General features: G+C 46.2%; 2 protein-coding genes across 2 annotated transcripts in view; one reads left to right on the top strand and one right to left on the bottom strand.

The window, feature by feature from the left end:
* LOC104299235 (histo-blood group ABO system transferase 2-like) overlaps window positions 1–9,834 on the bottom strand; it is a 36,343-nt gene extending 26,509 nt beyond the window's left edge. Inside the window, 3 exon segments of the mRNA XM_054176888.1 lie at window positions 4,287–4,372; window positions 4,374–4,422; window positions 9,809–9,834. Of these exon segments, the coding sequence (XP_054032863.1) occupies window positions 4,287–4,372; window positions 4,374–4,422; window positions 9,809–9,834 (161 nt within the window).
* An 8,647-nt stretch (window positions 9,835–18,481) lies between these two features.
* On the top strand, window positions 18,482–19,453 carry LOC104299236 (olfactory receptor 6B1). The gene has a single exon (XM_009899389.2). The coding sequence runs from the start codon at window positions 18,482–18,484 to the stop codon at window positions 19,451–19,453; it is 972 nt and encodes a 323-aa protein (XP_009897691.2).
* Window positions 19,454–23,299: the final 3,846 nt, after the last annotated feature.

Here is a 23,299-nt window from a genome sequence, read left to right as displayed (position 1 = left end):
GCTGGATGCCTGAGAGAAGAGACCAACCCCCTCCTGGCTACAGCCTCCCTTCAGGTAGTTGTAGAGAGCAATAATGTCTCCCCTGGGTCTCCTCTTCTCCAAGCAACCCCACTTCCCTCAACTGCTCCTCACAGGGCTGTGCTCCAGACACCTCCCCACCCTTGTTGCCCTTCTCTGGACACATTCAAGTGCCTCAATGTCCTTCTTAAACTGAGGGGCCCAGAACTGGACACAGGACTCAAGGTGCAGCCTAACCAATGCAGAGTACAGGGGCACAATGACTTCCCTGCTTCTGCTGGCCACACTCTTCCTGATGCAGGCCAGGATGCCCTTGGCCTTCTTGGCCACCTGGGCTCACTGCTGGCTCATGTTCAGCTGTTGTCAATCAGTACTCCCAGGTCCCTTTTTGTTGGCTGCTTTCCAGACACTCTCTCCCCAGCCTGTAGCTCTGCATGGGGTTGTCATGACCAAAGTGCAGCCCCTGGCACTTGGACTTGTTGCATGCCATCCTGTTGGACTCTGCTCATCTGTGCAGCCTGTCAAGGTCCCTCTGCAGAGCTCCCCTGCCCTCTAACAGATCAAGTCCTGCACCCAGCTTGGTGTCATCCACTAATTTGTTGATGATGGACTCAATCCCCTCCTCCAGATCATCAATAAAGATATTGAACAGGCTGGGGCCCAGCACTGATCCCTGGGGCACACCACTGGTGCCTGGCTGCCAGCTGGCTGTGGCACCATTCACCACCACTCTCTGGGCTCAGCCTCCAGCCAGTTCCTAACCCAGCTCAGAGAGCTGCTGTCCAAGCCAGGGGCTGACAGCTTGGCCAGGAGTTTGCTGTGGGGGACGGTGGCAAAGGCCTTGCTGAAGTCCAGGCAGGCTACACAGCTGTGGTGGTTTAGGCTGGGTGCTGGCCCGTATGCCATTGCACAGGCCACACCTGGGATGTCCCAAGGGGTGGTCCCAGCCCAGGGGAGTGGTCACAGGAAACCAGGTATTCCATTCCCATAATGCGCTGCTCTGCTATAATACATCAGTATGGGGTCTTCACTTCCTCTTTCCTCCCTCACCGGTGCCTAGGTAAAATGGCTGAGCTGCCTCCCTTGGGCCTGCCCAGGCCTGTGGTGGTTTGAAAGGAAAGGCTCTGCTTTCCCTCCCCCACTGAGAGAGAGACCACGGCTAAACCCAGTCGGAGAAATGAGATTATATTTTACAAGGAAACAGATTCTATGTAACACAACAAATACAGGTATTTTACAATATATACAGGAATATACAGCAAATGAACTCAACCAGAAACCAGACCCCCCACAGAGGGGGCTTCCCCCTGTGCCCCCTTCACCTCCCTACCTCCCTTCTCCCCCAAAAGAGGTAGAAGAAGAGACGAAAAGGGAGTTAGTACAGCAAGCGGAGGCCTATGCACAGGGAGTTAGTTCTTCTCTTTTGGCAAGAAGCCCAGAAGCAGATCCAGCCGAGAGGGACAGTGAAGGAAGGAAGACTGAGAGAAAGTTCCCAACTCCCCTGGGTCCAATCTCTCCTCCCACAATCCTACCAATGAAATTCGTTTAGAATACCAAAATATTTTACAAACATTTAGCCAGTGTGCCCCTTCCTTAAAGGCACAGTGTCAAACGGCCACAAGGCCCAAGGCTGGGTTGGGGGGGGAAGAAAGAGCCCTGGCGGGGGGGGTGTTTGGGTGTACCCCCAGGTGGGGATGGGATGTTCTTGGGTATGTTCTGGGATGTCTCTCTTTTGTCATGGTGCTTGTGGTTCTCTGTAAAACTTTCATTGTTGTTTTTCTTTTGTTTTTCCATTTAAACTTTCCATGATTTTTTTCCAATCCATTTGTCTGAGTCGTTACTTTTGCCTGTGGTGGGAGAATTGGCCTCCCAAACCACCACAGCCTGCCCCACATCCACCAGGCAGTCACCTGATCATAGAAGGAGATCAGGTTGGAGAGGCAGGACCTGCCCTTCCTAAATCCATGCTGGCTGGACCTGAGCCCTTGGCCATCCTGCAGGTGTGCAGTTATTGCCCCCAAGATGATCTGCTCCATCATTTTCCCTAGCACTGAGGTCAGGCTGCCAGGTCTGGAGTTTGCAGGTTCCTCCATCCAGCCCTTCTCATGGATGGGCATCACGTTGGCAGCTTCCAGTCATCTGGGACCTCTCCAGGAGACCTTTCCAGGACTGGAGGAAATGATGGAGAGCGGCTTGGCAGCTCATCTGCCAGCTCTCTCAGCACCCTAGGATGGATCCCATCCGGTCCCATGGACTTGTGGGGATCCAAGTCTCGAAGTAATTCCTCATGGATTTCAGGGGTACTACACTGCTCCCTGACCCCATCAACCAGTTCAGGAGGCCACTTGTCCTGGAGTCCTCCTGCCTTGTTGCTGAAAATGGAGGCAAAGAAGGTATTTAGAACCTCAGCCTTTTCCTCATCTTCAGTCACAATAAGGAGTGCAGCTTCTTCTTGCCCTCTTTTTAGCATTAATGTATTTATAAACATGCTTTTTATTATCTTTCACAGCAGTGTTCAGCTTGAGTTCCAGCTGGGCCTTTGCCTCTCTAATTTTTCTCCTATATGTTATAACAACATACTTAAATGTATCAGGAGAGGCCTTCCCCTCCTTCCAAAGGTGATACAGCCTCTTTTTTCCCCTTAATTCCTCCAGGAGCTCCTTGCTCACCCAGGCCCAGAGCCTTCCCCTCGGCTCATGTTCCCCTGTTCCTGTGCCTTCAAGAGCTCCTGTTTGAAGTAGGTCCAAACATCCTGGACCCCTTGGTTCTTAAGGGCTGCTGCCCAGGGCACTTTCTGAATAAGCTGCTTGAACAAGCTGAAGTTTGCCCTCCGGAAGTCCAAGGTGAAGGTTCTGTTGGTGCTCCTCCCTATCTCCCTGCATATTGAAAACTTCACTAGTTCATGATCACTGCACCCTAGGCAGCCTCCCACCATCACATCTCCCACCAGACCTTCTCTATTGGAGGGCAGCAGGTCAAGCAGAGCCTGACCCCTGGTAGGCTCACTTAACAGCTGCAGCAGGAAGCTGTCCTCCATGTCCTCCAGGAATCTTCTGGACTGCCTCCTCTCTGCTGAGTTAAGTCCTGGCAGGTTAAAGTCACCCACAAGAACAAGATCTGATGACCTTGAGACAGCCTCCAGTTGCTTGTAGAACATTTCATCTGCCTCCTCATCCTGGTTGGGTGGTCTATAACAGACTCCAACCAGGATGTCAGTTTTGTTAGGCCTCCCTCTGATTTTAACCCACAGGCTCTCAATCCTTTCATCCTCAACCTCAAGTTCTGAGGCATCAAGAGATTCCCTAATATCCAGGACCACCCCTCCTCCTCTTCTGCCTCTCCTGTCTCTCCTAAAGAGCCTCAAAAAGGAGGCTCCTCTGGAACTTTGAAGCTGTAATGGCATGGTTCCTTTGACTGGAGCTAATAGTTTAAATTCTAGTACAAACCCATAGAAATTCTTACTTTCACAGAATTTTGTATTTTGTACCCCAGCTTCTTATTAGAAACATAGTAGGAGCTGGAATTATCTTCCTGAAGGATCAAAATGCTTGTTACATTTTCAAGGGTATATACTGCTGTGCTGGGTTGAGGCAGCCCCCTCTCTCCCCACCACGGGCAGGAATAAAACACTCAGACAAACGGATTGCAAAAGTGATGAAAGTTTAAATAGAAAGCAGTGAATGTTACAGAGAACCCAAAGCGCAGTGACAAAGAAAGATCCCAAAGCAAACCCAGAGGCATCCCATTCCCACCTGAGGGTACACCCGAGACCCTCAGGGCTCCTTCTTCCCCCTCCCTCTGCTGGGCTAGTCTCAGCTGGCCAGGCCTGAGACTGCCCATCCCCCTGTGGCCTTGGGCCTAGCCAGGCCCAAAGCCAGCAGACATCTCCCCCAGTTACCGGCTGGCGGAGGAGGAAGAAAAGAGAAAGTGCTAGACCCCGCACTGGATCTTATAGTGGTGCAAAGAATTATGGTAGGAAATACACAATTTCCTGTGTCCATCCCTCTGGGCTGGACTTCTGGACACAGGAAGTGAACACACCAGGGGGGCATACAGCTCAAACTGCAACAACTGCCCTGAGCAAGGCAATGTCTGCTGCTTTTTCACAGCCAGTTAGTTGCCTTACTCAGGAAGTTGGAATCGCACTTCTCCCATTCTACAACTCCGTTTTTGGAACCTTTCTCACTCCAGCTCCACCAGCAGTATTACAGCACAGCTGCCAATTAAGAGGATTAAGTATATGAGAAGAAATAAATGACAAACAGTACCTTTTAACAGCAAAAGTGACCACTCCAGTGACTAGGTTCTTCTGCACATATTGAGCATTGAGGATCTCTCTGTTGAAGGTGCCCCCCCCAGACAACTGGAGTCAACCAGGGTGTCAACACCAGCACATCCCTCCGCCTTCAATGAGTGTGAGAATGAACGTTCTCTTTATAGGGCTGATACAATTCATACAAACAGAAACCTCTTCAGCACAGCTGTACCTTCAGGCTAAAGATCCCAGACTGTCGGGAAGAGAAGTCCATCGGCGAGGGGGGTGAGGGAAAGACTCGCAGCAATCAATATGATTGATAAGCAAGCTTCAACTTTATTGTTCCACACTTATTTATAGTCTTATCTTATACATAGTTAATTCTATTCTAATTTAACACATACTATTGGTTACTTTCTAAAAGGTTACATCATTGTTTTCACTACTCTGTGGAATTTCCTAATTGCTCTTTTTCCCAGATCTTGTCCACTTCTTATCTTGTTTGCCTTCCTTCTCAGGGGCAGCTTGACTTCAGCATACCAAGCATCAGAACTTTTCCACAACTCCTACTCCATTGCTATATTAATAACAGAAAGTCCTTCAAGGCCTAACTTGCACAGATGTTCAAACCATTTCCCAACAATTCCCCCGTTTTTCTTTTGTGCAAGTAAGGCCTTGGAGGTTATTCTTTGAACACTTTGCATAATACAATTATAAACAAGCTTAACAATAATCAAAATTAGTACAATAATGCCTAAAAACCTTAAAACTTCTTTTATAACCCACTGTCTGCAAGCTAAAACAAAATTTGTTACTGCCTGTCACGTTGGCCCATGTCACCCATACAAGACACGGTGCTTAAGTTGAACTGGTTAGAATGTTCTAACAGTGTTGGCATAATACACGGTCAAAGATAACAGACATTGTAAAGAAGAACTTAGATCTTAATAGTTCTGATCTTTACATTTCACTTATTGACAGAGAAGACTTGATTATGCCTGAACACATTGCACACTGAGATTAAGACACAAATGCAATCCTTAGCACTATCTTTTACAATCTGCTTTAGGGGCATGTTGCATTTTTATTTTCTCTAGGATGGTCAAAAATCATCAATTGTTTAATGGCAGCAAGATTTCTTTAATCTGTAAAGGTAGATCTGGCCAGGCTCTAGCTTCACAGGCAGAAATCTGCAGGCAAACAGCAAGAGCAAAAAGAGCTTCATTGCTTTGCCCAATATAAAATTACACAAAATAAGGTGTTTTTGCTCATCCTAGTAATTCCAATCTCTTAACATCCATGCAACAGTTAAGCAGTCACGACACTCAGTTAGAAGTTAGATGCTTTCTGTTGACATCTTGGGTCATCGTGACAGTCGTTGAGGTCAGTGCTAAGCAGGTTTGCTGGTTGTCATTTCATGACAGTTGTGCTGTGTGTCTTGTGGTGAGAGGGTTACAGCACTTCTAGGGTTGATGTTTCTAGGGTTACAGCACCTCTAGGGTTACCATGAGCTAATTTTTTTTCTGCTATGGGGGGATTCTCTCTATTCCCCCCCTTTTTTTTTGTTTTGATTTTGTTTTGGTTCAATTTTTGTTTGGCAAAATGTAAAGACGAAACTTTATCCCCTAGGATGTCTGCATTCAGAGGCACACTTAGTTAACAAGAGAGAAGACAAAGTTATTAAACAACCATAATATTCAGTCCTAATTCACATGGTGCCATGGTACATTCTTCTGAATGACGTTTGTGATCCCAGATGATTGATGTTCAGCTTCATGGGAAATGCTGTGTCCTCATGGTCTTGATTCTTCTGCTGTTGTTTACTGCGATGATCGCAGGTAGCAGGAAAGAAGGCTTGAGGTGACCTACTTGTCATTTGCTTTTAAAATTTATTTCTTGTTTACTTTCCTAATTATTATTTGTATTTTGTTGTTGCAATTTTTAATCTGTATTTTAATTTGCTATTCTAATCACCTTTTATTTTTAACTTTAATTTTTTTTTCTAGTGTTCAATCTTTTAGTTTGATCTTATATTCTTCAATTTATTTTTTTTTTTGCATGTTTAGTTCATTTAATCTATTTTCTATTTTTATTTTGTATTTTTGCTTTTTTATTATATTTTGTAACCTGCTTTTCTATTCTTTTATTATTACTGTGCATTTTAACTTTCTTGATGTCTTCTTTTTATAGAGTTTTTGTTTTAGTCTAGTAGTCTTGATAATCATTTTTTTATTTATTGCTAACAAGTCTTATGTTTTTGTTAACAGCTATTTTTGTCAGTAATCCTTATGATTTTTTAGTTTGTCATATTTTGTTTTTAATATTTTAATTTTATTGTTGCTCTTGTTTATTACTCTGTTATTTAGTACTCTATTCTGTTATTCTGTTATTTAGTACTCTGTTTTTGTATCCAGTGTTTTTATACCTTTGTTACATTTTGTATGTTTAAACTTTTTTCTTTGCACTTGTCACCTTTTTGTTTACCATTTTAAAATTTTTTTTTTGTTCTTTGCACTTGTTACCCCCTTTTTGGTTTTTTTTTTCTCACACCCTTTTTTCTTTTTTTTTCTCTTTTTTTTTTTTTGTAGTCTATGTCTAAGAAAGAAATCTAAAAACGTTACATTAGCTAAAGAATACCGTTGAAAATTAATACCTATTCACTACAAACCTTAACATTATTACAATATTACATGGAGCTCCTTTGAAATGCCTAGGCAGACACAAAAACAAAGACAAGAAGGTTCGAACCAAAAGAAAATCTCACAAGGTGAACTCATCACCAAGTACTCACACCTCAGTACAACCACTATGCATTAACTTCCCACAAGTACTAAATGCATACCATTCACTATGCTCACCAGGAAAACCCAGCAAAACTCTAAATAACAAATCTTCACACCTTAGCACAATGGCTATGTATTAACCACCCACAAGTGCCAAATGCGTACCAATCATCATTCTTATTACAAAAACTTAGCAAAACTCTAAATAGCAAATCTCTGAAAGACATTACAACCATAAATGAGAAAACTAGCACTGTTGCTTTAAATCAGAGCAGAGTTGCGGCTAAAGCCACTGGGAATGGGGGTCGCTGGTGCGAGCCTCTGCGGGGGAAAGAGTGGGGGCCGGGCAAGCAGCCGCCGCTGGGCTGCTGCTGCTGTCAGTGCTGCCGGTATCAGTGGTGCGTCAGCCGGTACTACCTTGGTCGGAGCCGTCGGTATCCGCGGGGGCCGGCAGGGCTGGCGGGCGGGGTGCGGTGGTAAGAACGCTGTCACCGCGAGCCCCCAAGCGCTCCGCTGTTACTCAGAGGGGCCGTAAAGCAAAGTCAGTCCTGTTTGAATTCCTCGCTGCCGGTGTTGTGGCCCTCCGAGAGCTGCCTTTTCTCGGCTTTTTCCCCGCTGGGTGCAGACGGCAATGCTGGTGGCTAGCAAAACGCGATGTGGCCGCCGTAAGATGTATCGGGGGCGGCCCCGGTCGATCGGTCAATACTTTGAAACACATCGTCCGGCTGCAACTCAGATAGAACTTTGCTGTAACTGCAGCAGCCATTCGCTGTTCTAGTTGATATTTCTTAATACAGTTTATGCATTCTTGCCACGGCTTTTGCAGCTTGATAGTGACCCAGTCCCACAGTCTGTTTCCATGGTCTGTCCAACAAGTTTAATCAAAATAACTAAGCCCAATAATTATCTTAGACGATACGTCTGCCTTTTGTTTTTCTAAAAAACAATGAAGCAATGAGAACGCTACCTCTTTTTCCATAATCACCAGTATTCGTCCTTCCACACCAGTGTCCACAAACTTCCCTAACTGTTCTAAATAAAGCAAGCCTCGTTTCTCAAGGAAACATTAAAAGGGCTACTTCGCTCTCCATACCCCGGCCAGGGATTTCCTTAAGTGCAGCCTTGAACCTGAGCCGGCAGCCCTTACCTGGACGGCAAGCAGAATTCTTCCTAGTGAATCCTTGCCCAGGCACGGTACGAACCCCCTACGCCAGCGTCGGGTTCACACTTTGCCCGTCGATCGCTGCACACACCTGGGAATACCCTATCGACGCACTCCGGCCCCACCCGCGCCTCCTTCCTTCAGCAGCCGTAGATCGCGAACTTGCTGAAGCAGCCGTCGGATACTCTTCCGTTCCTATAAAGCCTTCATGTCCCTGTGTTCAGGCGCCATTTGTCGGGAAGAGAAGTCCATCGGCGAGGGGGGTGAGGGAAAGACTCGCAGCAATCAATATGATTGATAAGCAAGCTTCAACTTTATTGTTCCACACTTCCTTATTTATAGTCTTATCTTATACATAGTTAATTCTATTCTAATTTAACACATTCTATTGGTTACTTTCTAAAAGGTTACATCATTGTTTTCACTACTCTGTGGAATTTCCTAATTGCTCTTTTTCCCAGCTCTTGTCCACTTCTTATCTTGTTTGCCTTCCTTCTCAGGGGCAGCTTGACTTCAGCATACCAAGCATCAGAACTTTTCCACAACTCCTACTCCATTGCTATATTAATAACAAAAAGTCCTTCAAGGCCTAACTTGCACAGATGTTCAAACCATTTCCCAACACCAGACTCCCTCTGAAATGTGTCCAGAAAGTGCTGTCAGTAAAAGCTGATAGCTTATCCTAAAGTAGACACCTAAAATAAGTCAGATTACACTAAAACATCTGCTTTTCTACAAAGGATCTGACTGGAAAAGGGCTGGAGGAAGTTTACAACCTCTGTTCCAAACTCAGCCTTCGGTGACAGAGCTGCACCTAACTGTCCACTGCCTGCTGGGTCAGCTGCACAGAGCCATCTCAGCACTGGTGTCACACAGCACTGTGTTCCTTCATTCAGTTCCAGCAGCCAAGTCCAGCACATACACAGCTCTGTAAGAGTGCACAGCCAGGGCTTTAGGCATGAGTGTGGGCTCAGCTGCTCTGAAAGTAGAGAGAAAACCAAAACTGGCAGAATGTAATTTAGTGCTGAGATGTTTGGATCACCTTTGGAGATGCCACTGACTATTGAGCCCCTTAGCCCCTACAGCAATTACATTTTTCTCTATGATCCTTCACATTTTATAAACCAGCACCCATGCATTTCTCTGGACACTCTTCTGCCCATCTGTAGATGTCTCTCCTGTGTGCAGCTGAAGTTGTCAGGGACCCAGAACTGTAAAGTGAAAAGAAAAAAGAACTTTATGTATGAGGGTGGTTGGACTCTGGAATAGGCTGCCCAGGGAGGTTGTGGATGCCTCCTTTCTAGGGGTGCTCAAGGCCAGGTTGAGCAGCTGAGTCTAGTTGAGAGGTTTCCCTGCCCTTGATGGGGAGGTTGCAGTAGATGATCTCTGAGGTCCCTTCCAACCTGACTCATTCTAGGATTCTAAGGTATGATCAGTGTTCTCCTAGTACAGGTAAACAGACAATGGTTATGACACAGACATGTTTACTGTGAAGGGTGCCTCAAGGACTAGATGCAGACATTAATGATCCTTGCACTGCATGGGACTTCTTCTGATAACTTCTTACATCCTCAGTGCAGGGGCCTGTACCATGTACAGGGGTTGGGGACCGACATGTTGAAGAATGACATAGGGGAAAGGGACCTGGGGGTGCTGGTGGAGAGAAGGATGCCTGAGAGCCAGCAATGTGTCCTTGTGGCCAAGAAGGTCAATGGCATCCTGGGGTGCATTAGAAGGGCTGGTGTTAGTAGGTCAAGAGAGGTTCTCTTCTACTGGTGAGGCCACATCTGGAATATTGTGTCCAGTTCTGGGCCCCTCAGTTCAAGAAGGATCTCAGGGAACTGCTTGAGAAAGTCCAGCACAAAGCCACAAAGCTGCTGCAGGCACTGACACACATGCAGCATGGATCCCCTACATGCACAAAGACCTCCCTGAGGGATCCCCCTGTAGCTGGCCTTACACACTCAGTCTACTCAGCAGCTGCCCTGTGGATCTTCTCATCTCCAGCTGGGCCATAAACAGATGCCACAAGAAGGGGTCGACACAGATCAATATGATCAACGAAATCCAACTTTATTGTTCCACACTTCATTATTTATAGTCTTATACATAGTTAATTCTATTCTAATTTAACACACACTATTGGTCTCTCTCTAAAAGGGTTACATCATTGTTTGCACTACTCTGTGGAATTTCTGTGCTCAGTCTAATTGCTCCTTTTCCCAGCTCCTTTGCCTACTCCTTATCTTGTTTGCCTCCCCTTTCAGGGGCAGCTTGACTTCAGCATACCAAGCAATCAGAGCTTTTCCACAACTCCTACTCCATTGCTATATTAATAACAGAAAGTCCTTCAAGGTCTGGCTTGCACAGGTGTTCCTGGGACTCATGTCCCCTCTTGCTCAAACCATTTCCCAACAAACAGACAAATATGTCTGTTCAGGCTCATGTAAATGAGCCTCTCGGGTAACTCCAGACCTTACAGTCTCTCCAGCAGTTGACTTGGGCCTTATGGTGTCTCTAGAAGCCAACTCTCAGATCACCTGATATCTGCAGCATCTGGAGTAGCTTTATGGCCACTTTGATACCTGCCTCCCAGATCACTTGCGCTGCTTGCCAGCAAACGCAGCTTGGCATTTATTAGCCCTTACACCTTGGCACAGGTACCCACACAAGATGCTTTGCATAACCCCCAGATGCTCTTCCCTGCCATCCCATGCCCTTCTCTCAATCCAAAAGCTAAGCAGAGAGCTGCTAGAAGGCTGAGGCTCTAGAGAGCCTCTTCCTTTGACTCACCTGAAAAGTTTTTATCCCTGGACACTGAGGGTGTTTGCTTTCCTGTTACAGTCTTGGTAGCGCCCTTAGGCTGCGACTCTTCCTCTTGTGCTGCAGAGGTTCTCTGCCCCCTGCTGTCCCTCTGTGCTCCTTTGTGCTGTGATGAGCACAAAGATGAATTATCACATAATCTAAAAAGTGTCTAAATAACAAAGCCCTGAAGTTATCTGAGAAGAATAATCCTTTGTATATCTTTTTTTTCTTTGCAATACTTAGTGCGATGGGTTGAAAATTCCCCCCAACATAAAATTGCCAGACCAGCTCAGTTAGAAAACAAAGCTGTATTTACAAGCAAAATTACAATCTAAAATATGGAATGCAATGAATATGTACAAAATATACAATATTTACATATCAGTACAATTCATAAACAACACAGGAACCCCCCTGGACAAACCAGGGGGCTACCAACAGCTTCTCCCTCCCTGCTCCCTTCCCTCCCCCTGTACATGGGTGTGGTGGGTTGAAAAGAAAGGCCCCGCTTTCCCTCCCCCACTAAGAAGAAGTAAGGGAAAAAAACCCCACGACTGGCCCAGCCGGTGAAAAGCGATCCACAGGATCTGTCTCTCCAGACCGAGAATGGTGTTGCGTGCAGTTGTGTGTGGAACTGCATAAGTTTCCAGCCATCCAGTGTTTGCCTCTACCATAGTAAGCACATATTGCTTACCAGAACGAGAAAGTGGTAGAGTGATGTAGTCAATCTGCCAAGCTTCACCATACCTGTACTTGGACCATCTGTCACCATACCACAAGGGCTTAATTCATTTTGCCTGCTTAATAGCAGCACAAATGTCACAGTCATGGATGACTTGTGTGATGGCATCCATGGAAATGTCTATGGATCTGTCACGAGCCCACTGGTAGGTTGCATCTCTGCCTTGATGTCCTGATGAATCGTGAGCCCACCGAGCTAAGAATATCTCACCTCGGTGTTTCCAGTCAAGATCAAGATCAGAGTCCTTATCTACTTGAGAAACTCTTGCAGCTAAGTCTGCCTGATGGTTGTGCTGCTGTTCCTCAGTAGCTTTGCTCTTAGGAATGTGAGCATCAATGTGTCTCACCTTCACTGGAATTCTCACGACTCGATCAGCAATGTCTTGCCACAGGTCAGCTGCCCAGATGGGTTTTCCTTTCCTCTGCCAGCCATTCTTCTTCCAGTTCTTTAGCCAACCCCATAGAGCATTGGCTACTGTTGTAGTTTGAGCTGGGTACCCCCCTGGTGCATTCACTTCCTGTGTCCAGAAGTCCAGCCCAGAGGGATGGACACAGGAAATTGTGTATTTCCTACCATAATTCTTTGCACCACTATAAGACCCAGTGCGGAGTCTGGCACTTCCTCTTTCCTTCCCTCTCCGAGACTTGGTAACTGGGGGAGAGATCTCCCGGCCATGGGCCTGATTGGGCCCAAGGCCACAGGGGGATGGGCAGTCTCAGGCCTGGCCAGCTGAGACTAGCCCAGCAGAGGGAGGGGGAAGAAGGAGCCCTGGGGGTTTTGGATGCACCCTCAGGTGGGGATGGGATCTTTCTTTGTCACTGCGCTTTGGGTGTTCTGTAACATTCACTGCTTTCTATTTAAACTTTCATCACTTTTGCAATCCGTTTGCCTGAGTCGTTATTTCTGCCTGTGGTGGGGAGGGGACCTGCCCCAACCCATTACAGCTACCATCCATGAGCCGGTGTAGAGATAAAGCTTTGGCCATCTCTCACGTTCAGCTACGTCGAGAGCTAGCTGGACAGCTTTTACCTCTGCAAACTGACTGGATTCTCCTTCTCCATCCTTCGCCTCTGCAACTTGGCATGTTGGACTCCACACTGTGGACTTCCACCTTCGCTTGTTCCCGACGAGATGACAGAAACCATCTGTGAATAAAGCATATTTCTTCTCATCATCAGAAAGGTCATTGTAAGGAGGAGCTTCCTCAGCACGAGTTACTCTCTCCTCTGGAGGTTTAGTACAGTTGGCATCTTCAGGCCAACTTGAGATCACCTCCACCAGACCAGGTCTTTCAAGATTTCCCATTCGAGCTCTCTGTGTTATCAGAGCCATCCACTTGGACCAGGTGGAATCTGTGGGATGATGTGGTGTGGAACCTTTGCCTTTGAACATCCAATTCAAAACTGGCAATCTGGGAGCTAGGAGAAGTTGTGACTCAGTTCCAATTATTTCAGAAGCTGCTTTTACTCCTTCATAGGCAGCTAGAATCTCTTTCTCTGTTGGATTATAATTAGCCTCTGCACCTCTGTACCCTCAACTCCAGAAACCAAGAGTCGTCCTTGTGTCTCACCTGGAGCTTTTTGCCACAAGCACCAGGTTGGACCATTGTCACCTGCAGCCATGTACAAAATGTTCTTAATGTCTGGACCATCTCGGACAGGTCCCAGACCCACTGCTTGAACTACCTCTTGCTTTATCTGGTCAAAGGCTGCCTGTTGTTCAGGTTCTCAGTGGAAACTGTTCCTCTTTCGAGTCACATCATACAGAGGTTTCACAATCTGACTGTATCCAGGAATGTGCAGTCTCCAAAATCCCACTGTCCCCAAGAAACGTAGAGTTTCTTGCTTGTTCGTGGGATTTGCCATGGTAGAGACTCTGCTTACCACATCCACTGGAATGTGTCTGCGTCCATCCTGCCACTGCACTCCCAGAAACTGGATCTCTGTGGTAGGACCTTTCACCTTGTCTCTCTTGATGGCGAAACCAGCATTCAGAAGAATGTCCATGATTTTGTTACCTTTCTCAAAGACTTCCTCAGCAGTTTTACCCCAGACGATGATATCATCGATGAACTGGATATGTTCTGGAGCACCACCTTCCTCCAGAGCATCATGGATTACCGCATGGCAGATGCTGGAGCTGTGGATCCAGCCCATTGGCAGTCTGTTGAAAGTGTACTGGATTCCTCTCCAGGTGAAAGCAAACTGAGGCCTGCATTCCTCTACTATGGGAATAGAGAAGAAGGCATTAGCAATGTCTATGGTGGCATACCATTTGGCCTCTTTGGATTCCAGCTCATACTGGAGTTCCATCATGTCTGATACTGCTGCACTCATAGGCGGAGTTACTTCATTCAGGGCTCGGTAGTCCACTGTCAGACGCCAGTCTCCATTCGGCTTTCGCACAGGCCACACTGGACTGTTGAAAGGTGAATGAGTTTTGCTGATGACTTTCTGACTCTCCAACTGACGAATCAGATTCTGAATGGGCAACGAAGAGTCACAGTTGGTTCTGTATTGTCTGTGATGCACAGTCTGAGAAGCAACTGGCAACTTAATGTCCTGAATCTTGTGTTGTCCCACAACTGCAAATTCATCAGAAAGCTCAGGTCTAACAGACAGCTTCAGCTTTTGTCCATTAACTTCTACAGAAGCTACTCCAAAAGCCCATTTGTAACCTTTAGGGTCCTTGAAACGCCCTTCTCTCAGAAAATCAATTCCCAAAATACAAGGTGCATCAGGTCCGGTCACAACTGTATGCTTCTTCCTCTGCTTACCAGTTAAACTTATATTAACCTCTACCTTACTTAACTCTTGAGATCCACCAGTGACTCCCAGAATAGTTATGGACTCTGATCCCTGATAATTTGATGGCAATATGGTGCACTGAGCTCCTGTGTCAACCAAGGCTCTGTACTTCTGAAATTTTGAAACTCTCAGGTGACTTTGGGCTTCCTTAGCTGCATACATTAATTGTTACATCTGGTCTTTGAAAAGGCATCACAGAGCTGGGTGACTCAGCTAAAGGAAGGGTCTAGATCAATTCTGATGCTATCTGTAGTCACATACACAATCCCCATCAAACTCTGTAATTTCTATAAACAATACAAATATCATTTGGTAAGAAAAACAGATCTTTGTCTCAAATCCAAAGAATTTAGCTGATAAATATTTCTGCAATTTTAAGTGAATCTCAAGAATTTAGATTTTTATTTTTAGGAAGAGTTCTGAGCTGTCTGTTGACTCCAGTGTAGGTACAATAGTAAGGACTGGCTGCCTCTGGTGTGTCCATTAATAATTATGTTTTATCTGGATGCTCTAAGTCTGATCTCCTAGGACCCATCTTTCGCATCTATCTTGCATGGCTTTAGCCTGATGACATGGTCCACTCCCACTGCATGGCACCTAGGCTGCAAGGACTGCTCATGTTTCTGAGGAATTCATCTTCCTTGGTGTTTCATTTGAAAACCACCAACACTAACAGGCTTGTACTGAACTTTCCTTAGCTGTGTTTTTCAGCACCATGTTAGGCGCTGTCTGTCCTGTGAAGTGGTATGAAGGAACCTTGGTTCCTGATGACTCAGTGCTTGAGGAGTTTGCAAGGCAGAGAAGTTTTGCCTGTACTATCTTCAGCAAATGGTAATTAGGGGAAACTCACCATGGGGTTACATTTTAGGGAGCTAGTTGGCTCTGCTACAGCTGAAAGACCAACAAGGAAGCAGGCTTTTACACAAAGGCATTCCCTGACATGGATAGAGATGCACATTCATATTTTAGGTGTGGGAGGACAGCCATCCTTCTCTCTAGAGAGGTTAAGGACTTGCCAAAGGTCCAAGTGAGATCTGCCAGATCCCTGTGTTTTCTGGAAAGGTGGCTGTGGTGGTTTAGGCTGGGTGCTGGCCCAGATGCCACTGCACAGGCCACACCTGGGAGGTCCCAAGGGGTGGGCCCAGCCCAGGGGGGTGGTCACAGGGACCAGGTATTCCATTCCCATAATGCCCTGCTCCCCTATAAAAAAGTCCATGTGGCGTCTTCACTTCCTCTTTCGTCCCCTGCTGCTGCTTAGGTAAAAATGGCTGAGCTGCCTCCCTTGGGCCTGCCCAGGCCCAAGGCTGGGTTGGGGGGGGGGGGGGAGGAAAGAGCCCTGGGGGGGGTTTGGGTGTACCCCCAGGTGGGGACGGGATGTTCTTGGGTATGTTCTGGGATCTCTCTCTTTATCATGGTGCTTGTGGGTCTCTGTAAAACTTTCATTGTTGTTTATTGTTGTTTTCCTATTTAAACTTTCCATCACTTTTGCAATCCGTTTGCCTGAGTCCTTATTTCTGCCTGTGGTGGGGAGGGGATCTGCCCCAACCCATTACAGTGGCAAAATAGGAATATGTGTAGACAGGTAAGTTCCACTTGCAGGATGATTGCTGTGTGCAAACACATCTGAGCGTGCAGGCACAGGGACAGATAATTATCAGGTACAGATTCTTATGATTCAATTTTGGGTAGCTTTCCAAGGAACCTTTCTCAGTAGCTTGTTCATAGGAAGATTCACTGACGAATAGTCACTTGCACAAAATACTTCACAGCGTCTGAGTTAGGTTATTGTTTTGTTCTGTGAGCTGCAAGTGCTGCAGAGAGAGCTTCAGAAAACTTGAATTTGTCCTCAGGAGTCTCCTTCTTGGGTACCTCAGTTACACACAGGCAAAGCAAACACTGAAATCCCATGAGTGATCACTTATGCCATGTTACACTGAATTGCTTCTTTATAAGCAGCACTGCTGTCAGGATGCTTTGCAGAACTCCTTGGGTTATGTTTCCTCAATTAAATCATGAAGAAGGCTTCTCCTTGCTGATCAGTCCTGAATGAGATCACAAGCACTACTGAAGTGATGTGAAGGTAAGAGAAGAATGTTTTTCATTCTTGTTTTTTTCTCAGGAATTGTTCTGGGTGATCATCTCCTTCCAAGGAGGAACCAATCTACTGGCATTTCAACATCTCTGCTAAAGTGTGAAGCACACCGAGCCACACACCCCGGCTTCTGAGCTGCTTCCACAGTCAAGGAAGAGAAAAGCACACATGGCTATGGAATGATCCATCTGACCTATTTGAGATCTTTTCCTTCCAAAGAGAGCAGGATTACCTGGAAATGCCTCGAGATGCATTTGCCCTCCAAAGAAGATAAGCTGAATAGATTGTATGTTAGATAACTAAACTGACAACTGAACTTCAGCAAATGAAGTCCAGCTTCTCAATATAGTCTGATGCAGATAGCTCAAGTTTTGCTCCAGTTCAAGTGACAAAGAAAGGCAAACATTGTCTTGGTCTTGGGAGAAGCCCCACCACTCCCCTGTAAGGGTTCCTGCAGTGATTTGACTGATGTGTGAGGCGAACAATTGGAAGATAGTTCCATAGGTAGAGCTACCACTGGCCAGGTCAGAAAGCACCAAGTGCATGGACTATGGAGACTAATTGGTTAATAATATATTTGACACTAACTAAGAAGAAAAGACAACATTTTGCAGCTGCTGCTTACATCTGTGGAATTTCTCAGTGTAGCAGAAAACAACAGTAATGTGGCCACAAGTTGCTATGAGTTTAAATGTTCCAAGTCTTCAGTCATGGTTTGTATCACCCGTTCTGAACCTAGAAAAGGTTTTACATAGATAATATCTGGACTAGAGTTTCATCATCAATGAACTGTTTTAAGAATGAGAATACTCTTTCAGAACTGGAAGCCTACTTTATTATGTGCTTTACTCTAACAGGCTGGGCAGGAGGCAAGAGGTGGTTTGGCTTGGTTTCTTCCTTTGTTTTTTGCATGAAATAAAATACTATGCTAGCAGAATTTTCAACCAAGATGAAAAAGCATTTTAGATTAGTGGATGGTAAGGCTGAAGGAGAGAAAAGTGCATTGCAGTTAGAGAGAATCTTCTTCCATTTTCCATATATATAGTAATATATGTGAGTATATATGTTGAATGATATGTATATGATATGCATATACTATGTTATAGCATATTATGGATTAATATATATATATGTTGAATTTAAAATGAAAAAGGTAGATAGATAGATAGATACAAAAATGGAAAAATAGAAGGTGGGAGCGAAAGAGACACAGAGGTAAAGTACATCTATCCAAAACATCATTCATCTTCCCTGACAGCTTTATTAGACTAGCGCATGTGGCTCTCTGGAAAGTGTTGATTCCTTTAGTGAATATTTTGAAGTTTTCTGTGCTCAGCAAAAGGCTGGACTCCACAGGCAACTCAGGACTGACTTGGCTTTGCAGAAGCTGTCCAGCTGCCCAAGTCATGCAAACATTCTCTCAATGGCCAGTGTCCCCTGCAAGCTGAAAAAGAACTGAGCACCCAGCTGTTATCCAGCTGTTACCCAGCTGTTACATGAGCATTCAATATCTATGGATTTCAGTAATCATCTAAGCCACTAATGGTGAACCAGATCTCAAAATGTCCTGTTGAATTTGTTCTTGGATCCTCACGGTGCTGTGTGACCCGAATGTGACAATGTTCTGCCTTTTCTCCCCCTCCTCATGTTCTTCCTTTTTTTAGTATTATCATCCTTTCTTCCTTCTTTTTGATGTTGATTTTTTTCTTTCCCTCCTCTGCAGTTCCTCTCACTGTTGCTTGGATTTAAAAAATATTCCACATTTTTCTCTTCATTGTCTTTACTTTTTGCTGAAGCTTGATACTAAGCCTCCTGCCATGAGGCAGAGAAACAGCACACAATTTCATGGATTCATCCTCCTGGGATTTCCAACTATCGTGGAACTTCAGATGTTGCTCTTTGTGATTTTCCTGGTGGCATTCATGCTGACTCTCTTGGAAACCATCCTCATCATTATTGTGATAAAGGTGAACCACCATCTTCACAAGCCCATGTACTTCTTTCTCAGCCATCTCTCCTTCCTGGAGGCTTGGTATGTCTCAGTCATTGTCCCCAAAATGCTAGTGAATTTTTTTATGGAAAGCAAGAGTATATCTTTTGGAGGCTGCATGACTCAGCTTTACTTCTTCAGTTCCCTGATTTGTACTGAGTGTGTCCTCCTTGCAGTCATGGCTTATGATCGCTACGTGGCCATTTGCAACCCCCTGCGCTACCTGGTCATCATGAACCACCAGCTCTGCCTGCAGCTGGCCACCTGCTGCTGGCTCATTGGCTTCTTGGCCTCCATACTGAAAGTAATTTTTATCTCTCAGCTGTCTTTTTGTGGCTCCAATGTCATCAATCACTTCTTCTGTGACATCAGTCCCTTGCTGAACTTATCGTGTGCTGACATGACAATGGCTGAGATAGTGGATTTCATCCTGGCCTTGCTTATCCTGCTGATACCCCTCTCTGTCACAATTATCTCCTACATATGTATCATCAGCACCATCCTGCACATACCCACAACCCAGGGCAGGAAGAAAGCCTTCTCCACCTGTGTTTCTCATATCACTGTTGTCATTATTTTCTTTTCAGCTACTCTGTTCATGTATGCCCGGCCCAAGCGAATCCACCCTTTCGAGCTGAACAAGCTGGTGTCCATTGTGTACACCATTGTAACTCCCATGCTCAACCCCTTCATTTACTGTCTGAGGAATCAGGAGGTTAAAGGGGCATTGAAAAAAATCTTCTTCAGTCTTAGCCAGACTGCCCCCAACATTTCTCAATACATTACTGTCCACCTTTAAGATGACTGCTTGAATAGAATAGAATAGAATAGAATAGAATAGAATAGAATAGAATAGAATAGAATAGAATAGAATAGAATAGAATAGAATTAACGAGGTTGGGAAAGACCTTTGAGATTATCGAGTCCAACCTATCATCCAACTCCATCTAATCAACTAAACCATGGCAGGTACAGTGTAAGTTGGAAAGAAAGGTTTTAAGATTTAGGCTGCACTTGGCTGGACAGCAACCATCACAGTGCTGGTAACTCAAGAAACTGAGACACAGAGGTGACCACTTGTCCTCAGCAGGAGATCCTCAACAGCCATTCTACTGATTACCTTTAAATGCCCTTCCTTCGCTGACAAAGACTTGTGCACAATGAAGTTCCTGATTTGATTTGCCTCACAGGCACTTCAGGGAACAATCAGACATATTCAGGGTACCATCCAGCGATGGCTTGGAGAACAAAACTGAAATATTCTGTCAGCAGCATGGGGTTGAATTGCAGGCAACATCTGGCAGCTAATCTGAGCTGTATCTGCCTAACCATAGACACACAACTCATGTTTTAAAACCTTTGGCATTCTACTTGACCTACTAATGTGATGCAGTTCTGGGGTCATACTTGTCCAGCCAAAAGGGAGGTCTCAGGCACTCCACGGTATTGCATGTTCTACAAGAAGTCTGCACATAGCAATTGAATCCATCCTCCTGGAAGAGAGTACTGCAGAGAGAAAGTGTTCAAAGTGCGATGGGAGAAGTGCAGCTTGTCCAGGAAGATTGAAATAAATACAGTAAATAAATCTGTAACTAAAAAAACTCACTTGGCTTTTGTTCTTTTTGAAAAACATGTCCATAAATTCAAGACCTCATCAAATCTGCAATTCACTGCCCAGCAGTCTGAGCAGGGATGAGCATACAGCTGCTTGGGAGCACTGTGTATTTTAAGGAGTCACTACTGGTATATCCACGGCTTTTTGTCATTTTAGTGAGAAGACGCATAATAAATCCTATTACACACAGAACACCAGGGAACTCCTGCCCAGAGAGAAAAATAGCTAGGAAAAAATGTGAAGCTCTATCAATGAACTGAAGCCACTTTTGTCCACCTCTTCTCCTCTCCTCTCCTCTCCTCTCCTCTCCTCTCCTCTCCTCTCCTCTCCTCTCCTCTCCTCTCCTCTCCTCTCCTCTCCTCTCCTCTCCTCTCCTCTCCTCTCCTCTCCTCTCCTCTCCTCTCCTCTCCTCTCCTCTCCTCTCCTCTCCTCTCCTCTCCTCTCCTCTCCTCTCCTCTCCTCTCCTCTCCTCTCCTCTCCTCTCCTCTCCTCTCCTCTCCTCTCCTCTCCTCTCCTCTCCTCTCCTCTCCTCTCCTCTCCTCTCCTCTCCTCTCCTCTCCTCTCCTCTCCTCTCCTCTCCTCTCCTCTCCTCTCCTCTCCTCTCCTCTCCTCTCCTCTCCTCTCCTCTCCTCTCCTCTCCTCTCCTCTCCTCTCCTCTCCTCTCCTCTCCTCTCCTCTCCTCTCCTCTCCTCTCCTCTCCTCTCCTCTCCTCTCCTCTCCTCTCCTCTCCTCTCCTCTCCTCTCCTCTCCTCTCCTCTCCTCTCCTCTCCTCTCCTCTCCTCTCCTCTCCTCTCCTCTCCTCTCCCTTCCCAAACCTTCCCAAACCTTCCCTTCCCAAACCTTCCCTTCCCAAACCTTCCCAAATCTTCCCTTCCCAAACCTTCCCAAACCTTCCCAAACCTTCCCTTCCCAAAACTTCCCTTCCCAAACCTTCCCTTCCCAAAACTTCCCTTCCCTTCCCAAGCCTTCCCTTCCCTTCCCAAACCTTCCCTTCCCTTCCCTTCCCAAACCTTCCCTTCCCTTCCCTTCCCTTCCCTTCCCTTCCCAAACCTTCCCAAACCTTCCCTTCCCTTCCCAAACCTTCCCAAACCTTCCCTTCCCTTCCCAAACCTTCCCAAACCTTCCCAAACCTTCCCTTCCCTTCCCTTCCCTTCCCTTCCCTTCCCAAACCTTCCCTTCCCTTCCCTTCCCAAACCTTCCCAAACCTTCCCAAACCTTCCCAAACCTTCCCAAACCTTCCCTTCCCTTCCCAAACCTTCCCTTCCCAAACCTTCCCTTCCCTTCCCTTCCCAAACCTTCCCTTCCCAAACCTTCCCAAACCTTCCCTTCCCAAACCTTCCCAAACCTTCCCAAACCTTCCCTTCCCAAACCTTCCCAAACCTTCCCTTCCCAAAACTTCCCTTCCCAAAACTTCCCTTCCCAAACCTTCCCTTCCCTTCCCAAGCCTTCCCTTCCCTTCCCAAACCTTCCCAAACCTTCCCAAACCTTCCCAAACCTTCCCAAACCTTCCCTTCCCAAACCTTCCCAATCCTTCCCTTCCCTTCCCAATCCTTCCCTTCCCTTCCCTTCCCTTCCCTTCCCTTCCCTTCCCTTCCCTTCCCTTCCCTTCCCTTCCCTTCCCTTCCCTTCCCTTCCCTTCCCTTCCCTTCCCTTCCCTTCCCTTCCCTTCCCTTCCCTTCCCAAACCTTCCCTTCCCAAACCTTCCCAAACCTTCCCTTCCCTTCCCAAACCTTCCCTTCGCTTCCCTTCCCTTCCCTTCCCTTCCCAAACCTTCCCTTCCCTTCCCAAACCTTCCCTTCCCAAACCTTCCCAAACCTTCCCAAACCTTCCCTTCCCACACCTTCCCTTCCCAAACATTCCTAAACCTTCCCTTCCCAAACCTTCCCATACCTTCCCAAACCTTCCCTTCCCAAACCTTCCCAATCCTTCCCTTCCCAAATCTTCCCTTCCCTTCCCTTCCCTTCCCTTCCCTTCCCTTCCCTTCCCTTCCCTTCCCTTCCCTTCCCTTCCCTTCCCAAACCTTCCCAAACCTTCCCAAACCTTCCCTTCCCAAACCTTCCCAAACCTTCCCAAACCTTCCCTTCCCAAACCTTCCCTTCCCAAACCTTCCCTTCCCTTCCCAAACCTTCCCTTCCCAAACCTTCCCAAACCTTCCCAAACCTTCCCAAACCTTCCCAAACCTTCTCAAACCTTCCCAAACCTTCCCTTCCCAAACCTTCCCTTCCCAAACCTTTCTAAACCTTTCCTTCCCAAACCTTCCCAAACCTTCCCAAACCTTCCCAAACCTTCCCTTCCCAAACCTTCCCAAACCTTCCCAAACCTTCCCTTCCCTTCCCTTCTCAAACCTTCCCAAACCTTCCCTTCCCAAACCTTCCCTTCCCAAACCTTTCTAAACCTTTCCTTCCCAAACCTTCCCAAAACTTCCCTTCCTAAATCTTCCCTTCCCAAACCTTCCCTTCCCTTCCCAAACATTCCCAAACCTTTCCAAACCTTCCCAAACCTTTTCAAACCTTCCCAAACCTTCCCTTCCCAAACCTTCCCTTCCCAAACCTTCCCTTCCCAAACCTTCCCATACCTGCCCTTCCCAAACCTTCCCCTCCCAAACCTTCTCTTCCCAAACCTTCCCTTCCCTTCTCTTTCCTTCCCTTCCCTTCCCTTCCCAAACCTTCCCTTCCCTTCCTAAACCTTCTCTTCCCAAACCTTCCCTTCCATAACATTCCCAAAACTTCTCATACCTTTCCTTTCCAAACCTTCCCTTCCCAAGCTTTCCTTCCCAAGGTTCCTGTTAATGGATTGGACTACAAGAGCAGTGTGGTTCTGAATGTATTGGAGGTTTTTTCCTGCTCTTTCTTCTCTGGTTGTATTTGTTAAGTAAAACTCCCCCTGAGGCTTTGGGCAGCCCTCCCTTGGCTTTCTTACAGTTCAGAGAAAAACTCTCCAAAGATCCTCCAGATTATTCAAGCAGGTGCAAGCTGTGTCACCTGAATTGCTCTTTGCTGTTGTCTTTGCTGATTAGCAGCAGAAGGAAGC

This window comes from Dryobates pubescens, chromosome 36 (assembly GCF_014839835.1).
Source record: "Dryobates pubescens isolate bDryPub1 chromosome 36, bDryPub1.pri, whole genome shotgun sequence".
Taxonomy (NCBI): domain Eukaryota; kingdom Metazoa; phylum Chordata; class Aves; order Piciformes; family Picidae; genus Dryobates; species Dryobates pubescens.
This window is presented reverse-complemented; position numbering and strand designations above follow the sequence as displayed.

Coding starts and splice junctions, on each gene's coding strand:
- LOC104299236 (XM_009899389.2), top strand. CDS start 18,482: ATGAGGCAGAGAAACAGCACACAATTTCATGGATTCATCCTCCTGGGA.